The 19,241-nt window shown below is 59.5% G+C and overlaps 1 protein-coding gene across 6 annotated transcripts in view; it reads left to right on the top strand.

The window, feature by feature from the left end:
- SLC6A6 (solute carrier family 6 member 6) overlaps positions 1 to 19,241 on the top strand; it is an 84,011-nt gene that overhangs the window by 33,413 nt on the left and 31,357 nt on the right. For 2 of the 6 annotated variants that reach the window (XM_070360595.1, XM_070360596.1), the window contains 3 exons: positions 13,142 to 13,387; positions 15,291 to 15,425; positions 16,823 to 17,057. In XM_070360595.1, the coding sequence (XP_070216696.1) occupies positions 13,142 to 13,387; positions 15,291 to 15,425; positions 16,823 to 17,057 (616 nt within the window). Of the gene's footprint in view, positions 1 to 1,791; positions 1,908 to 7,338; positions 7,495 to 13,141; positions 13,388 to 15,290; positions 15,426 to 16,822; positions 17,058 to 19,241 lie in introns of those variants that run through there. The other 4 variants (XM_070360598.1, XM_070360600.1, XM_070360599.1 and 1 more) reach the window with 4 other exon arrangements.

Raw genomic sequence — 19,241 nt, 5'->3', positions numbered from 1 at the left:
CCTGGGCTCAGGCCCGGCCGCCTGCCACTCACTGGGTAATCTTGGGCCAGTCCTGGCTCCTCTCAGAGCCTCCGTTTCCTCCTCTGCAGAACGGGGCAGAAGTACCCGTCCCCCAGAACACAGTAAGGAGCAGTGACAGTACGAAATATCAGGTCTGGGCCAGATGGTTTTTGGGGGTGGCCCAGGGCTGGCAGAGATGAAACCCAGCCCCCCGCTGCTCAGTCGGGCAGAGGAGACCACATACGTGTGCAGAAACACACACGCTCACGTGCGTTGTCATCGCTGAGTCCATTTCATAGGCTGGTTTTCTTCTGCATTTTCCCAAGAGCCTCCCAATCCATTAGCTCCGCTGTCCCTGGCCTCACATGATGCTAAGATTCACCTGGGGGCTGCTTTACCAGCGTTGAAGGTTCAGTCACTAGGGGGGCCGGGGAGGTGCCTGCCTGTTCAGCCAGCGCTCCGGGTGATGCCGATGTTCAAACACCCATGAGGGTCCCGGGCATCTGCTAGCCCTGCCCAAGAGCCCAGAGACATCTCCCAGGGACGGCTGCACAGATTAGGAGGCCCATTTTACAGGAGAAGAAACTGAGGTTTCCCGAGAAGACCTTTGAACTTTGTCCACAGCTGCACAGCTCTGAACAAGAGCCCAGGGCCTGGGGAATGTGGGTGTGGGGGGCGGGGGAGGGTGACTCTGGCCAGAGGAGGGGAGGGAAAGAGTGGGACGGGCATGAACGGCTTCCTGGAGGAGGTGACACTTAAGCCAGGTCTTTCAAGGTAGGTGGGATCCACCTGAACACGAGGGAACCCACAAGCAAAGCACAGAGTGGAAGCGGGTATTGCTGGGGAGAACGAGGCGGCCCCAGGATCCATGCAGGACCAGAGGGGGAAGGTGTCAGAGACTGGGGATGGGGCACGTATAACGGGCCTTGGGTCCCGGTGGGGAAGCGTGGATGACAGTGAGTCCCCTACGTTCCAACCTTCCGGCTGCAGACCTCCACAGAGGCAAACGTGCGTGTGCACGTCCAGCCGCGTGCGTTGAGTTCTCGCGTCTGGTGGACGCTGGCACGGGCGTGCTTCCTCCACAAGCGGATGGGCTCCTGTGCCCTTTACGGCCCTGCACAGACCAGGCCGCCTTCGCCCCCTCCCCCACCCATAGCTCTTCTCGCCTGCTGGCCCGGTGCCCACCGCTCTGTGCCAGCTGTTGCCCTGGGCTACTGTGCCTTTCAGGGTGCTGTACCGTAAGATGAGAAACCTCTCCTTTACTTTTCGCGTTGTTTCTATGCAGTATTCGTGTGAAGAGTCTCACACGCCTGTTGCAGTGTAGTTCTGTATGGCCCATTATGTCAGCTGTGTTCCTAGGCTAACCTGGTGGGACTCAAGAACAAACTGGACTTGGGAATGCACTCTCGGAGCTGAACTCCTTCACAGGCAAGGGGACTTTGTTCTCCAAGCAGCTGGGAGCCACCGATGGTTCTTGAGCTGAGGGCGACATGGCAGGCCAGGTTGCAGGGGGTAGGGGGTGGTCTGCCAGAAACAAGCTTGGCTAAGCCGGTGGGAACAGAGCTCCGGATACACCTCTGGGGAGCTCCCAGTGGCCGGCGGGGGGCCTTGTCTTGGGGCGCTGTGTGAGCGGAGGCCTAAGGGGATCGCAGTGAAAAGGTCGGGGCTGTGGCAGCCATCTGTCCGGGCTGCCTGGGAGGTGGTCTGTGCATGTGGGAAGGCCACAGGGGAGGGTCAGGCCTCCCTGGAGCCCGCGCCGGAGTGGATTTTAATGCTGACCTTCTCTTGTAGCCCAGCAGTAGCTGCTCTTAGTCACCACCTTGTAGCCCTGGAAGCCGCCACCGCCGCCGCCGCTGCACCAACATTCGCCAACCTGACGGTGTTAGACACGAACGCGGTCCACCCAGGTTTGGAATAAGGCCCTCGCCCTCCGCCTCTGGCCTCCACTGGGTTGGGGGTGTGAGGAGCCCGTCTGTGTCTCCTGCGGCTGATCCGCTGTGGGTCCGGGGCCTCAGTTTTTCCATCTAGAAAGTGGGCTCGCGTTCACGCCTGCCACGACCCCTAAGGCCCCACCTGGAGTCTTCGACATGTGTGCAGGGTCCTCCCGTGGGACCCCCAGCACTGGGGCAGACCCTCAGGGGGACCAGGGAGAACTCACTTCAGATCCTCTTCAGAAGATGCTCAGAGAACATACCATTTAATGAAAATCGATATCCTGCAGGCTTGGGGCTCATCCCTCAGTGTAAGGCAAAGCTTTGTGGGGTTCTGACCCTTTGGGGGGTCCTGTGCTCAGACGCTGGGGACACACACCCTACTCTGTCCCTAGCGGAGGGTGCGTGTGGCCCGTCCTCCCCTGTCCACAGCCCTGCCCGTGTCCTGAACACCTGCTCCTTTTTTTTTTAGCTTTATTTATTTTGGTCACGCTGGGTCTTCGTTGCTGTGTGGGCTTCTCTCCAGCCGTGGCGAGCGGGGACTACTCTCTGTTGCGGCTCCCGGGTTTCTCATCCTGGTGGCATCTCTGCAGAGCACGGGCTCTGGGAGCACGGGCTTGGGTAGAGGTGACACCCGGGCCTCTGTTGCTCCTGGGCACGTGGGATCTTCCCGGACCGGGGATCGAACCCGTGTCCCTGCCTTGCCAGGCAGATTCCTGTCCACCTCACCACCAGGGATGTCCCTGAACGTCTGCTCTTGCCCTTTGCTCCGTCTTTGCTCCCTCACCCTCGTCAAGGCGGCCACACAGCTGCAAGGTGGGAGAGCTTTACTCCCCCGCCGAGGGTCCCCCACGTCCTGAGCCCCAGATGTTCCATCTGACAGATATCCGTGTTTGTCGAGCCTCGTGCTGTGAGTGGGGGAGCAAGCCCAGGGAGTGTGGGGCAGAGGCGGTGTAGCCTGTGCCGTCCGGGAAAGCGCCAGGGGGAGACCGGGGATCCGCCAGGCCGCCGTCTGGGGAGGTTGCCTGTGGGTTACGCAGGGAAAAGTGTGCTGGGCCAAGGGAACAGCAGCAGCCAAGGTGTGGAAGTGTGGGAAGGCTTGGGCTGTGTGGTTCAGAGGCCCTGGGCATCTTGGTGGGGACTCTGGGTGTTGGAAAGTGGAAGTGTCAGCTGCTCAGTCGTGTCCAACTCTTTGCAACCCCATGGATTGTATGAAGCCCACCAGGCTCCTCTGTCCATGGGCTTCTCCAGGCAAGGCATTCTGGAGTGGGTGGCCATTTCCTTCTCCAGGGGATCTTCCCGACCCAGGGTCCAAACTCAGGTCCCCTGCCCTGCAGGCAGATTTTTTACCATCTGAGCCCCCAGGGAAGCCCTGGGTGGTGGAGGATACTTGAAACATAACTTCCAGGCCCAGAAAGCGAAAGTGCAGGCAGCCAGCCCTTCCCTCTGCGGTGGGGGCGGCCGTGCTAGTGGGCACCCCCTCTGCTGTGCTGAATCGCGGGCTGTTTGATTCCCCAGGCAGCAACCTCTCCTTGAAGCGAGGCAGAGGTGAAATGTGGAGCTGGGTGAGGAGGAGAAACATGGTTAAAAGAGGAACAGTGAGGACGGGGAGCTTGTTTACAAACACGGGTGAGCTGGGAGTTGTCCTCCCCCGCAGACGGCACGTGATGACGCCGAGGCTGATGGCCGTGACTTGCTTAAGGCCTTGCTGCAAACACACGGCCCCGGCGGGTGTTCCCGGGGCTGTGACTTCCGGCAGAACCCCGGGGACAGGGTCGGAGTGGCCGGCTCCGAGCGGGCGGGGGGCCACAGGTGAGCCCTTAGCTGGCCCTGATCTGTCTGTCTGTCCCCGCATCTGTGCAGAGCCGGGGAGCGGCCGCCCTGTGTGCTCTCTTAGCCGGCAGGGCGAGATGCAGGCGGCTTTAGGGGTTCTTCCAGCTTGAAAGGGGAAGTTTTTTGAGAAAATGGAAGCCGAGCCTTTCTTTGTTTTCTGACATCTCCTTTTCCGTGGCCTCCAGCAAGGATGCCTGGTTCAGCAGCACCCATCTACGGATCGTGGTTGACCCGCTACACCCGGACTTCCGGCAGAGCCTGGGGCGGGGTGCGGGGGGAGCCGGGGAGGCAGGCGGGGGAAAGAGTGACAGGCTTGTGGCGGGTGAGTCAGGGCCAGGAGGCCGTTGCCTGCTGACTCACCGCCCCCAGGCGCCAGGACAGGCCCCTGAGCCCCCGCAGCGGCAGCGCCCTCCGCTTCACCCGAGTGGCGGTCATGGCCCGTCCTGGCAGTCTCCAGGGTGGCACTGGGGCCCGAGCCCCGGCTCCCCCCGAGACAGATCCCTGCAGCCTGGCTGTTCCTGGAGCCGCACCTTCCCCCAGGGGGTCCAGTCCGCCCGGCCGGCCGCGGGTCCTCGGAGGCTCACTCGTAGCAGACACCTGACTGTGTCCTCCTCCTGAACTGACGACTGTTTCTGCGACATCGTGACAAAATGAGCCCCCGCCTCCCTGGAGACTAGCATCCTGAGGGCAGGAGAGGTGGTCAGGCTCAGTCCAGGCGGGGCCCTTCCTGGAAGGGGTCCCGGGGAAGTGACATGTCCCTGGAACCTACAGATGGTGTAGGGTCCAGGCTAACCCTGGTTCTTGCCAGTCCTGTGGGCTTTACCTGCCACGGAGGGGACAGGGGTCCAGCCTCACAAGGGCGAGTTCTCCCCTGGGTCCCCCGCGTTACGGCCCTTGGCCACGGGGTGGCAGTTCCAGCCGCCCACCCTTGGTCAGCCCCTGTTTGCCGAAGACAGTGTCAGCCCGTCTCAGCGGTGCTCCACTCGCCCTGAGGATACTGGCGGCTCTGGGGCTTGAGGGCTCGGGACTCAGGGCCCCACTAGAAATTCCCTCCTGGGAGCATCTTACAGAGCAAAGCCCAGCACAAGCTTGAATCCCTCTCAGGGTGGAAGGGAGCCAGCCTGTGTCCCTAGGGCAGCCCAAGGCTCTCTGCCCCGGGCAGTTCCACATTCCGAGCTGGCCTTCGCCACAGCCCGTGTGGCCCTCTCCACACACACCATCCCTGCCCAGAGAACCCCGCTCACTCCCTGGATGTTTGCCGTGCGGTGGGAAGCGCAGACCCTGAAGCCCGTTGCTGTGTGACTTTGGGCAAGCAATTCTCTCTGAGCCTCATACCTTCATCCAGGCTCGTAAGAGGAATAGATGCCTTGGTTCCAGAAAGGGCTTAGCATAGGGCCTGCCCAGAGAGAGGCAGGCTTCAGGGAGCGTCTGCTGTTACAAAACCTTACCTACTCGGGGTTGGGGGGGGCAGGGGGAGCGGGGTTGGGGCGCTCAGTGGGGCAGGGGGGCGGGCCCTGACTCCCCATGTCCTCATCCTCCTGCTTATTTATCTTGTCTTCGGCAGCCCAGGTCCTGTGGTAAATATTTACTCATGTGTGTGTATGTGTGTGTTTAGCGTCTGGGTCCCCTTCTGGAATGTCAGCTCCAGGGCTCACCTCTGGGCCCGGGCCCTGAGCAGCGCCTGGCACCCAGTGGAGGAGGCGCTGGGTCAGTTTCCTCCCTGCTCGCCAGAGCTGCCCACGCTTCCCTCCTCCCCAGACACTGTTGGCCCGCAGAGCTGGACCTAGAACCAGCCCCAGCCCTCTTGACTCCTCGCCTACTGCCCTGCGCCCTGACTCAGTGGCCTCCAGGGCCAGCGCCTGAGGGCCCGTGTTTGCGGCATGTTGGGTGCCCAGCGGCCCTTCCCCTCGAGGGCAGCGCTGGCTGTCCCGCCCCCGCCCGCCTGGCCACAGAGAGCGGCCTGCCCACCGCGCCTTCCGCCCTGCCCCCAGCAGGCCTGGTGATGGGGAAGAAGGCTGTACCTCGGGCCCACATCCTGCCCCTCCACCACCCCCGCGTTGTCCTGGAGGCCAGCCCTCTGCAGAACCAGCTCACCCTCGCCCACTTTTTCCTCTGCAAAGCACAGGTGGAGAAACACTACCCGTTCTACCCACAGGCCTCTACTCTGTGCAGAGGCCGCCTTGTCCTGAGGTGGCACCGCCCGCCTGGAATCAGGGGCGAGTCTCGGCCTGGCCTGGTGGCCTGCGCCCCGGGCCACCTCCCCACCCCCTCCCCACCCCCCTGCCCTGTTCTGAGCCTCAGTTTCCCAATCTGTGAAATGGGGAGGCTCCGCGAGGCTGGGGGCGAAGTCAGCGCTCCTGCAGGTTGAAGGCTGAGGCTGAGCCAGTCTCGGGGTGCTCTCAGCAGCGTGGGGGCTCTCCGGGGGGGTAGACGTGAGCCTCCATGGGGGGTGGGGAGGGCCGTGCCCACAGACGCTGAGCCCAGGAGGTCACAAACCCTGTCCCCGGGAGCTGCCGTGCGGAGAACAATTCTCCGGGCAGAACTCACTTTCACTAGGACCGCAGAGTCCTCGCTCATTGTTTCGACCTGGTTCCTGGCAGAACAATGCTGGGCTTCCTGGATGACCTCATGGGGGCGAGCCATCGGACCTCGGAGGCCGGGCCGGTCAGCGTCTCCAGCCGAGCCTGTCCTGCCCTTCGCCACGGCTGCCTTGGGTGACCAGGAACAGTGGTCTGAACAGAGAGGACAGGCTGGGTGCCTGGCCCACAACGGCGTGTTGTAGCCGTTGGGAGCTGTATGTGCACAAACGCCTCCGATTCACTACCTCTTGAGAATTTGGAGGGTCTGACCCCAGTGGCCTCAATCCCAAAGGCCTCGACCACGGTGGCTGGACTTGAGAACTGCCACCTGGAGCCCAGACTCCCGTATTCTGCAGGCCCTTTCCCCCCGGAACCCCGTCCCTGCCAGATCCCCGGAGGCCTTTGAGCCCCTGTCATGCTCGAGTTAGCCTGAGTTAGGAATGGATAACCAAGACAGAAGGATCCAGACCACAGGCTTCAAACAAATGATTGGATCTTTAAAAGGTATACCTCTTCATGGAAAAGAATTTTTAAAAACCCTGTAAAATTAATTTTCGCTTTCTTTTCAAAAACAGCTATCCCTAGTATTGAAATAGTGCTCTCAGCACGCCTCTTCTTTGTTTGTTCTGGTGCTTAGTTGTAAACATTCTCCAGGGCCAGGATGGTATGTATGCTGTGTGCTGGGGCAGACAGTACTTTAACTGATCCTAGGCAGCCTCATCACTGAGCCCGTGGGGTCAGTGCTCAGAAGAGCCCCTTCAGAGCTTATCAGAGAAGTTCAGGAGACTCTTCCTGTCTGCCAGAGGAAGCCTGCAGTCCGTGGCTCCGCTCCCCCTGCCCCAGCCTTTGAGCCGAGCCCTGTGACCCTGGGTGCTGACTGTTGCCCCAGTCCCCAGGCCCGGCCCCTTCAGTCTCTGCCCTGTGGCCCTCACTTCCCCGTTTGTCTTCACCTACTTCCCTAATCTGTCAGCCTGGCCCAGTAGCTTGAAGCCGACCATAAAAGCACCAGACCTGATTTCCCTTGTGACCAATCTAGAGCGAGGGATCCGAAACAGCTGAGCGGTTGAGAACGTGGACTTGAGAGGCCAAAAGAGACCTGGGAGCCATGGGAGGCTCAGGCCGCCTTTCACTTGCTGTGTGACCCCAGGCAAGTAAGTTCACCACTCTGCGCCTGGTCAGCGAGAGGCACCCATGGATGGGGTTAACTCCGAAGATGCTGGGTGATCGTGCACGCTGGGTGAGCGTGCATGCCGCCAGCACCGTCAGCGGAGCGCCCTCTCTTTTCCTTTCCTTTAAACACTCAGGGTGCCAGTAAGGGAATAATGTCCCAGTGTGGCCAGTGTTTTCTTCAATAATAGCTAATGTTTATTAGTCACTCGTATGTCCAGGCACCGCGCGCCCACGTCTTACAGGCGTCGTTCTGTTTGATCGCTATGAGGCGACTTTTGGGTTTAACCCCGTGTTTTAACCAGTGCGGAAACTGAGGCACAGAGAAGGCTGTTAGTTGCCCCAGGTCACATGGCTGAGTCGCGGCCTCTGTGAGTCCAGAACACCGGCTCTGAAGCGGTCGATGGAACGAGGAAGGGAGAGAGGAGGCGGGACCCCTGCTCTGGAAAGGGCCGGCAAGGGGTCCGGTTGTGCGCTTATTTCCATGGATTCCCAGTGGGCTGGGGGCCGTGCAGCTGGCAGGCTCCCGACCTGGGAGATGAGTGGCTCTGTGTCCAGCTCCCCACCTCGTTCTGGGATCCTGGGAGTCGCTGGCCTAACCCCCCAGAGGTCAGGCCCAGAGATGGATCGAATAGCCTGGCTGTGCGCTAGGCCCTTTTAGGGTGGGGGAAGTACCCCAAAAAGGAAACAGAAGAAGTCCCTGCCCTCTTACTTTAAAAACTTGTAGGGATTCCTGAGGGGTTAAGTCTGTGACAGCGGGGTCAGGTCTGTGACCTGGCTCACTGTCCTTGAGGAGAGAGCTGGGTGGGACACTGTTTACTTGAGAAGGTTCCGATTCTGCAGGGAAGGGCGAGGCAGAGAGCCCCCCAGCTTCTGAGCGCAGTTGAGGGGAGGGCCCACAGCAAGACACAGCTGGCTAGCGCAGGGGCACTCGCGGTCCCCAGCCCCCGCCAGCTCCGCAGACCTTTCCCCCTGGCTTCACTGTCCCCGTTGGCAAACCCTGCAGAGGCCCCCATAACCTTCGCCCTGCTGCCTCTAGCACTGGGCACACCAGCTGGGCACTCTGCCGCCAGCCTCCTTCCACTCACTTCCCTGCTTGCGCCTCGACTCCCCGTTTGGAAAACGGACCTAAAAATTCCTGCTGCAGTGCTGAGGGTGTTTGAGGAAGGAATAGAAAACTGTTTATAGGCAGCTCAGCCCAGATTTTAAGGACTCCAAACTCTGGTAGCTTGAAATTAGGAGGAAGCCAAGGAGTGTCTTGGAACCCCACAGCGTTGCTGGTGCAAGGTGAAATCTGAGTGCATGCCTCAGCGGACGAGGTGACGTGCAAATCCGTCTTCAGGTACAGCTGGTTCTGGCCTCCACCCAGGCAACGGGGCACTAGGAGCCTCGTGTGGGAGTCTGGTCCCAAAGCCTCTGTGTTAAGTGGATTCTCTGATCACTTGTAGCTGTAATAAGCAAAGAGGAAGTTCTTAAAATGGGGAATCATGTATCACAGTCGCTGCAGAGTAGCCCTGGGCCTGGCGCCAAGGGAAACAGCACTTGGCCGGCAAGGCGGCGGGCCGCTGGGCCGCCCGCAGGGCAGGCTCGCCCCCAAGTGCTTCCTGCAGCAGGGGGCGCGCGCTTGGCGGGTGATGGGCAGCAGTGAGCGAGCCGCACGGAGAGTCTGCCGAGATGGATGGGCTGGACTGGCCGAGGGACGCTGAGGGCAGAGCTGGGGGCCCCGGAACACCACGATCGCCGTCGCGCCCGGCTTCGTGACTTCAGGAGCGTCACTTGGCCTCTCTGGGCCCTGCTGATCTTGCCCTGTGTAGGACCAGGGCCCTCCCTACCCCAGGGGCAGAGTGGACCCTGTGATAGTTATAGTGGGGACGATGGCGGTAATACTGGCGTGCATGCTTGTGCTCAGTCACTCGGTGCTGTCTGCCGCTTTGCGGCCATGTGGACTGTAGCCCACCCGGCTCCTCTGTCCGTGGGGGGTCTCCAGGCAAGAATACTGGAGCGATTTGCCGTGTTCTCCTCTAGGGGCTCTTCCTGACCCAGGGATCAAACCTGCGTGTCTGATGTCTGCTGCGTTGGCAGGCAAATTCTTCACCACTGAGCCACCTGGGAAGCCCAGGAATACTGGCAGATAACCAGTGGAGGGGTGTCTGCCGCGGGCACCCCCACAGCATCCCTGTGAGGTGCCACAGTTATCCCTCTTCACACTTGAACACACTGACCCAGAGGGGTTGAGCAACTTGCCTAAGGTCACTCAGCTGGGAAATGGCCCTCAGCTTCCAGGCCGAGGCTCATGCTTTGATTCCTGCAGGGCCAGGCTGCCTGCAGAGGCCTGAGGCCTCCATGCAGGGAGTCTGAGGCTGAGGAGTGGGCTGAACACAAAGCGGTTCCGTGGGGCCAGCATCCCAAAGAAAGGCTGTGGTGGGGAACGTGTGTCTCCTGCTAGGAGAGACAGAGCGTTGGGTAGGAGGGCATTGGGATCTGAAAGTGCTTTGTGAGTTGCTTCCAGCTGCGTTTTGAGAACAGAGTGTAGGGGTGGGGTGGGCAGAGTAGCAGCAGGGGGGACCTGGGCAGAGGCTGCAGGGGATGCCCGTGGAGGGCTGTGGGGCCTGCGCCCGCTGGTTGCCAGGGTGATGGAGACACGTGGGTGGATGCCAGGAACATACAGGAGGCCACATCTGCGGGTCGTGCTGCTGTGGGCTTCCACGGGCTCGGGGCTGGTCGGACGCTCCAGAGGGGCTTGGAGAGAGCCCCCCTCCGAGGGGGAGTCAGGGTTGCCTGCCCGCGGGTCTGACCTCATTCGGGCATGCGTGCGTCTCGAGTAAAGCATGGGCAGGGCTGGGCTGTGTGTTCCTGAAGGCCAGCGAGCTTGTGATGGGGGCAGCCACAGGTGGGGGGCGGTCCCTGAAGTACGTCTCCGGGGACACCTTAGAAATGAGGAGTGGGGGGACCCCAGAACACCAGGACGTGATGGGCCTTTCCCCTGCTCCTGGCTCAGCTACAGGCGTCAGTAAGATGCCTTCCTGAGTGTGGAAAAGAGGGGTTGGAGTCTTATCTTACGTGGAACCAGAGAGCCTGGAGCCGAGTGGCTCAGGGAACTTGGTTTTTTGCCCCCTGCCTCACGTTTCAGGCCTTCCCAGGGTGCGCTAGTGGTAAAGAACCCGCCTGCCAATGCAGGAGACACCAGAGACGCGGGTTTGATCCCTGGGTCGGGAAGATCCCTGGAGGAGGGCACGGCAACCCACTCCAGTATTCTTGCCTGGGAAATCCCATGGACAGAGGAGCCTGGCGGGCTACGGGTCCAGAGGGTTGCAAAGAGTTGAACACGACTGAACCGACTTTGCACACACACGTTTCCCGAGGGTTCTCTAGAGCCAGAGGGGGCCCTGGGCCTGGGCCCAGAGCGCAGAGCCAGGACTCAGGGTGGCTTTCGCAAGCGCCCACAGGCTGTATGAGCAGCCGCCGGTCACCACCCCCTCCGCCTGGCTGACCTGGTGAAGCGCCTTCCGGCCCCAAGATCCAAGGAGAGCCCAAAAGGGCGGCACCGGCCCGTCTTGATGAGGAGACTCCAGGGTCATTCCCTGGAAAACATGTCTACCAGGAGGGAGTGGAGTCCCACATCCTCCAATTATGCTGCCGTCCAGCCGGGCCACAATGGGCCCAGAGATAACCATCGGGGGCTGCAGAGCTCTGTGCTGGAACAATGCTGGCCGCTCGGGCTATTTTTACAGTAGCCGTGCGCTCGGCAGAACCCCGCGTCGCCCCAGGGGAGCAGGCGAAGAAAGGCCTGCGGATGCCCCGCCGTCTGCGCTCCGGGAGACAGAGGAAGGCCCAGTGAGCCGCCCGGCGGCTCCAGGAAGCCTTTTCTTGGTCTGCTCACTGCCAGATAGCGAAACAATCGGGGTCCCCCACCCCGAGCCAGGGAGAGGAAGGAGGCATGGGGGAAGCGGGGATTCTGTTTTGCTTGCGTGCCTCTCCTCCTCCGAGCATGGCCCCGGAGGGCCTGGCTGCAGGGGCCGGGGCCAGGGGCAGGCCAGCGTGCCCTGCTCGCCTCCCCTGGTCCTTGGCAACTGTCACCTGGCCCGGCCGGACCTCCTTCAGACCCCGCGGTATCACAGGGTTGGAAAGCAGCAGAGTTGGGGGGTGGGGCCCTGGGCCCCAGCTACCTGCGTACCTACTCTGGGAGCCATCGACCCAGCCGTCCTTAGCTGACGACCTACTGTGCACCAGCTCGGGACACCCAGCCATGGGCCAGGCAGGTCCCGATGCCCTGCAGCCCCTGTTCTAGTTGAGAGGAGACTGTTAGCAAGGAAGCAACCGAGGCATTTTCAGCTAGTGCCACCCTAACTCAGTGCAGACTCAGATGCCCCTGGACAGGTCCAGGTGGCGAGCTGGCCCTGGAGCACCAGGGCGATGGCCCCCTCTAGTCCAGCGGATGACCATTGTAGGAGTGAGTCCAACTTGGGGTCCACCTTCCAGTTTTTCCAGGAAACCTAGAAATCTTGACTTTACCCCGGAATCTGAGAGTTCAGCACTGGCCACCCATTTGGCTTGTAAAGACAAGCAGCTGGCTCTGCATCAACAGCCTCTGCCTTCCTTTTCATTCTGAAGTTGGGGAGACTGAGGCTCCCCGGTCTTCGTGGTCCTCTGGCACATGGGGGTAGGAGACGCCTTCTCCTGCTGGGCGGGACCCGGATGCTCTTGCCCTCAAGGTCAAGCTGCTGGGAACACTGAGGATTCGGGGACCAGACGCAGTACAGAGAGGGGGCTGCCGCACTGGCTGGTGGTAGACCTCCTCTGGGATGGGGTCCGAGCCAGGGGGCGCTGAGGGTGAGCGTGAGCAGCTTAGAGGTTTGATAACCCTGCAGCCCCCCCTTGCCGAACCCACAGGGCAGTCAGCGGGCCGGGGCCTGGATGGTCCAGGGGTCAGGGTGGACCCGAGCACCGATATCGAGGGCTGGAGTTGTGGGAACTGCCAAGAGTCCTTCCAGAGTCCTGTGCCGGCGCAAATCCCTGTCCTGATTCTGCAGACATGCGACTGGCTAAGAAGCTGCCAGTGTATTTTATAAGTACCCGTGTTCTGTATTTGACGGAAACCGTGTTTCCAAATATTGAAACACATACTTGGAAACACTGGAGCGTGAAAACATGCCAGCCTGAAGCTCTGTTCTTTAAAACCGTGAGGGATGACACCTCCGCTGGGCCAGGGCCTGCCCCGCAGCACCGGTTTCTCTGCAAACCTGAGATTCGGAGACGATTTCCAGAGGATACAGGCAGGCTGTGGTTTGGAAGCGGTGCTAGACCTGCGTGGAGGGTGTGTTCTGTGGAGGCGCTGCCAGGGCTGGGTGGTTTCGTGTTCATCTCCCTGCAGGTGCAGACTAGGGGGGTGGCATTCGGGGCTGGTGGATACGGTGCTTCTGTTGGACGGGTGCCTAGGGGATGGCAGCTGTCGGTCCCCAGGTCCTCAGGCCCCCGATCACCTGGGGTGGGGGGTCCGAGGAGTGGACGGACAAGGGGGTGGCCGGCCCTCTGCCTCAGGCCTGGCAGGTCAGAGGTGGCCCGCGGGGTCGTGCCAGGACGCACAGCCCGCCCCTTACTGATGCATGTCGGGGTCTGCTCTTTCCGCCATAGAAAGCGAGGAGGAGGACATGGCCACCAAGGAGAAGCTGCAGTGTCTGAAAGACTTCCACAAGGACATCCTGAAGCCGTCCCCCGGGAAGAGCCCGGGCACCCGGCCGGAGGACGAGGCCGAGGGAAAGCCCCCGCAGCGGGAGAAGTGGGCCAGCAGGATCGACTTCGTGCTCTCCGTGGCCGGTGGCTTCGTCGGCTTGGGCAACGTCTGGCGCTTCCCCTACCTCTGCTACAAAAACGGCGGAGGTGAGCCTGGGCTGGGCAGAGGGCAGGCTGGAGGGGTCGCAGGGGCAGAGCGAGGGGGCTGCCCACGCCCAGCGTTTCAGGCCTCGACCTCCCCCAGGTCAGCCCGCCTCCGCTCCCACCGCGATCCTCAGAGGCGGGAGAAGAGCATGACCGGGAACCCGATGGTGGTCTATCAGAGCCTTCCTGTGTGAGCTTGAGCGGATTCCTCACCCTCTCTGGTCCTCCAGTTTACCTCTCTGAAGGCCGCCACAGGGCCAGGCCCGAGCCTCCGAAGCCTTGTAGCTCCGCACCTCCCCACTCTGCCTGACTTCAGAACGTTTTTACCCTTTGCTTTTGCTTTTCTAACTTAAACCAGTTGTAGTTCAAAGACAAGTCTCATGTTTCCCACGTTAAATAGAAAACCAGTGTCTTTTGCGGTAATGGACGGGTATCCAGGACCAAAAAAAAAAAGTACAACGAGGATGTTTTTAATTTTAATTTTTTCAGTTTTATTGAGTTAGAATTGACATATAGCATTGTTTTAGTTTAAGGCATACCAGATGATTGATGTCTTTACTGTGAAATGATCACGGTGAGTCTTGTCGACATCCATCACCTCATATAGTCACATGTATTTTTTTCTTCTTGTGATCAGAACTGGTAAAGTTTGACACTTAGCAACTTCTTTTTTTTTTCCCCCCACCGCATGTGGGATCTTAGTTCACCAACCAGGCATCAAACCTATGCCCCTTGCATTGTGAGTACAGAGCCTTTGCCGCGGGACTGCCAGGGAAGCCCCTTAGCAACCTTCAAACACACCATCCAGTGCGTCGTGACTGGTGTGCAACCATGCTGTGCACGCCACGCCCAGGACGAATTTATCTTCTAATCGGAAGTTTGTGCCTTTTTGACCCTTTCGCTTAGCGATGGTATTTTCTAAAGTAAGTTCTCTGTTTCGTCAGTTGGTTAGTTGGTTGGTCTGTTCTCTCGGTTTTAGTTTGTTGGTGTTTTTTTACTTGCTGGAGGCCCTGAATTAGCATCCTCTGACGTCAAAGGAGTTCAGGCTGGGCGGCACATCCCGGAGGCCTGCTGGTCAGTAGGAGCTCAGCAGTGAGAACTCCCTCCCTGCTCCTCGTGGCGGCCCATGATCCGGCTGGTAGCCAGCAGAGCCGGGCATGTGTGTGCCGCCCGCCCGCCCGCATCAGAACCGACTTGCAGGAGACCCTGCCCTTGAGCCTGGTTTGTTAACCTTTGGGAGGTCTCAGGTGCCTCTGGGACTCCGATGAGTGCCCTAGATGCTCCGGAACAAAGCACGTACCCATAGGCCCAAGTCACCCACACTTTCAAAGGGTGTCCGGACCCGCTGAAGCCAGTAGCGGACACCAGGTAGGAGCCCTCGCCCGACTCTTTGCCCCCCTCCCCACCCTGGCTCCCACCCCCAGCTGGAAAGGCCCATCTCTCGCTTCCCAGCACCCTTCCCAGCTGGTTCTCAGCTTCCTGCCCTGGCCGGGCCATGGCAGGCCAGCTGAAGGCTGCAGTCAGGAGGCCCATCTGAGCCGGGTGTGAAGGGCTGGGCGGCCCTTCTTCAGAGGGACGGACCTGGGGAAGACAGGCAGGCACAGAGCTTCAGCAGAGGCTCGGAGGCTTCACGCAACCGGGTAGGTTGGAAGGAGACAAGATGGCACCCTGGAAGGGTGGTGCTGGCTGGACGAGACTTTTCAGCCAGGTCCAGGAGTCTGCCCTTCACCCTCGCATCCGCAAGTCGGGAAGATCCCCTGGAGAAGGAAATGGCAACCCACTCCAGTATTCTTGCCTGAAGAATCCCATGGACAGAGACGCCCAGCAGGCTGGCTGGGAGGGTTTGGGACGGAGAATGTGCCGGCCTGGGCCAGCCTGAGCCTCACCCGCTCTTCTCTCTCTGCAGGCGCATTTCTCATACCATACTTCATCTTCCTGTTTGGGGGCGGCCTGCCCGTGTTTTTCCTGGAGGTAATCATAGGCCAGTACACCTCTGAAGGGGGCATCACCTGCTGGGAAAAGATCTGCCCCTTGTTTGCCGGTGAGTACGGGACAGAGGTCAGCCGGGGCCTGGTGTTCCTCGGCTCAGCAAACGCTTATTGTGCACCTACTATTTGCCAGGTACACTGCAGCCTCACGCAGGCCAGCTTGGCACACGGCGGCTGCTGCTGCTCACGCCTCCCTGGGTTGTCAAAGGATGGGAGGCCCAGTAGCCGCTGAGCAGTAGGGTGTAGAAGAGAAGGCTTTCAGGAGCCCGACTGTCTGCCTTCAAGTCCCACTCCCTCGTTATGCTGACTCTCGTGACTTGGGGGAAAGTCACGTCATCTCTCTGTGCCTCAGCTTCCCACTATACACATACTTCTAGGGAAACGACACAGCCTCATAAAAGTGCTTTGTACACAGAGGAAGCCCAAAGAGTGGCTTCCCTGGGGGCTCAGATCGTAGAGAACCTGCCTGCAATGCGGGAGACCCAGGTTCGATCCCTGGGTCGGGAAGATCCCCTGGAGAAGGGAATGGCAACCCACTCCAGTATTCTTGCCTGGAGAATCCCCATGGACAGAGGAGCCTGGCGGACTACAGTCCATGGGGTCGCAAAGAGTCAGACACAGCTGAGCGATTAACACTTGTTATTGTTGTAGCATTTAGTCCTGTGCCTAGTTCCTACTATGTCCTCATAAGATAATACTGTCATGATTATAATTGGCAGGGGTGGGAGAATGTGCGAGTCTGTTCACTCAGTCATCCGTGTAAACCTACCCATCTGTCTATCCATTAACCCTTTCTTTTATTAAACTAGTCAATAGTTACACAATCCATGTATCCATTCAACCATGCTCTATCTACTTATCCATCCATCCATCCATCTACCTAACCTTCCAATCAACCACCATCCATCCAACAAAGTGAGTGTCCATCCGTCATTCCAACATCCATCCATTCACCTGAGTCCATCCAGCCATCCGTCTAGGCATCCATCCATTCGTTCATTGATCTGTCCATCCCTCTATCCATCCATCCGTCTATCCATCCATCCATCCATCCATTCATCCATTGATCTGTCCATCCCTCTATCCATCCGTCTATCCATCCGTCCATCCATCCATCCTTCTATCCATCCGTTCATCCACTGATCTGTCCATCCCTCTATCCATCCATCCCTCCATCCATCCATCCATCTATCCATCCATTCATCCAGTCATTGGTCTGTCCCTCCTCCATACATCCGTCAGTTTGTTCAGCTCTCTGACTCACCTGACCATCCATTATTTTACCTATCCGTCCATACAGTCATGCGTGCCTCTTGCACTTATTTGCTGGTCCCTGGTGAAGGGCCCCTCCTGGCCCCAGGCCTGCAGATCCCAGGGATTTCTGGCTGAGGGTGTGGCCTAGCAGGTCTGGCCTCCCTCTGAGTCCCGTCTCGCTCGCCCCCACTCGTAGGCATCGGCTATGCCTCCATCGTGATCGTGTCCCTCCTGAACATTTACTACATCATCATCCTCGCCTGGGCCATGTACTACCTATTCCAGTCCTTCCAGTCGGAGCTCCCCTGGGCAAAATGCAACCACAGCTGGAACACGCCCCATTGCCTGGAGGACACCCTGCGGAGGAACCGGAGCCTCTGGATCTCCAACAGCACCACCAACTTCACCTCCCCCGTCACCGAGTTCTGGGAGTAAGGCTGGCCTCGCGGAGGAAGGAGCGGGTGGGGGTGGGGGCAGAGGACAACCCTTGCCCTCGTCTTCTCCCTAGGGGTGTGGGAGCCACTCCCTTGGGGTGGGGTGGGTGGAAGAGGGGGTACAGATTTGGAGATAAATCCATGCCTTTGGTCTCAGACAGGCCTGGACTCGAATCTCAGTTCTGCCATTTTACTGGCTGTTTGACCTCCAGCAAGTCACTGCCCCTTTCTGAGCCTCAGTTCCCTTAACTGTCAAATGAGGGCAATGAATCGTTCCTACACCCATGGGACCTCTGTGAGGATTGTTTCCCAAAGGCAGGTATATGTACTTATGTTGTCTGAAAATGATATAGTTTTCTTAATGTATTTTAGAAAAAATATATAGTTAGCACATCAAACCTGTTATTGCCCAGAGGGAGGGGAAAAAAGCATATAGAAGCTTGAAGTGGTTACTCAAGTGCACAGGTGAGTAGATAGAGTGAAACATATGTATCAGTTAGCATTTGCTGTGTGACACCCATCCCCAAATGGGAGCAGCCATTTGTTTTCTTTGGCTCGTGGTCCTTCTGCTTGGCAGTTGGGGGCGAAGCTTGGCTGGGCAGTTCTTCTGGGCTTTGCTGGGCTCCCACCTGGTAGGTCAGCTGTATGGCATGGGGTCGCTCTTCTGGAGACTGGCTGGCTCTTGGCTGGGGTGCCACAGGCAGCTGGTCCCTATGGTCTCATCACCCTGTAGGGTAGCCTGGGCTTGTTCCTAGGCGGCTCAGCATCCCAAAACAACACACAGAAAGCCCCAGTGTGGGAGCACCAGCTGGAAAAGGTCCCATTGGCCAAAAAGAGGCCTGAGACTAACCCAGACTCAAGAAGTGGGGGAATAGGCTCCGACTCGTTAGGAGAGGAAGGAGAATTACGGGCATGTTTTGAAGTTGCCCACACTACAGCCAGTGACGGCAGACACGTACGCAGGGGCCAGGCTTGGGGAGGGTGGAGTACGGAGGCCTGCGGTCGGGTAGCTCTTTGCTGACGTACGGGGTCGTCCTTCTAACCCAGTGCTGGGAACCCGTCAAAAATGGGTGAGTGCCTTGCTTTCCCTGATCTCCACGAGCTGTTAAACAGGTGCTCAGCAGCCCCTCCGACCCTGGAAGGAGCAGGCAAGGCCTTGTGTCGGGTGAGAGCCAGGGCAGGAAACAGTGTTAAGGGATGGCCTCGTCGCCGCCAGCCAAGACTCCCTCTCCTTCGTGTGTGTTATTTGCTGCATTGAGGAGCCTCTCCCTCTCTTAGAATCTGGCCCCGGCGCCGGCCCACAGAAGAGGGAGCTAAGCGCTGGCTGGTCCCAGCCGATCGTCAGGGCCAGTGTGGGGGACTCAGGCTGGAAAGGGTCACTCAGCCACTGGCCCAGGTAATCCACCTGCCCCTCCTGACCTCAGGCTTTCAGGATGTGCTCACGTCCCGGGACTCCTGCAAATGGGTTCTTTCCACGGAGGTGTTTTCTACTTGCAGACAAAGACCTCTACAGGCACATCCCCCCGCCATCCGTTGCTCCTCACACCCTGGACAGCTGAGTTTGCAGATAAAGAAATGCAGGCATTTCTTTCTTCTCACTTGAATGGGGCCAGAGGCCAGGACCCTGTCCATTTTCTGATGTGCCTGGCATAGCCTGACCACCCAGGGCCTGCCCCACCCAGGACGCCGGCACTCCACCCAGCCCCTCCGGTGCCCGCCAGGGCCTCGCTGCCTCAGGCACAGATTGGCCGCCTGGGAGGGAGCCCTCGCTCTGCCAGTACTGGCTCAGGCTGGTGCCTCTTCCTCTCTGTGCCTCAGTATCCTGAGCTGTACTTGGGGAGGTCATAATCTTGCCCTCCCAGGGTGGTAGGACACCCCCCCGCCCACCAACAGAATGAGACCCTGCATGGCCAGCCCTAAGAGCCTGCTTGATGAATGGGAGCTATCCCTGTCTACTTAGTGTCCCCATTGTGGATGAAACTGCCCCCCGCCCAGGGACACCTGAAGCTCAACTTCGGGGGTACTAAGACTGGCCCCTTCCCGATGCCCATGTGACCCCCCATCGCAGAGGGGCTGTTCCCTCTGTCTCAGGCCTGAGCCCTTGTGAACCGTGAGGTCCTCTCCCGTGCCTTCTCCCCTGCCTGTCCCCCAGCCTGGGCCCTGCTGGGGGACTCCAGGGCT

This window comes from Bos mutus, chromosome 22 (assembly GCF_027580195.1).
Source record: "Bos mutus isolate GX-2022 chromosome 22, NWIPB_WYAK_1.1, whole genome shotgun sequence".
In the NCBI taxonomy this organism is placed as follows: domain Eukaryota; kingdom Metazoa; phylum Chordata; class Mammalia; order Artiodactyla; family Bovidae; genus Bos; species Bos mutus.
This window is presented reverse-complemented; position numbering and strand designations above follow the sequence as displayed.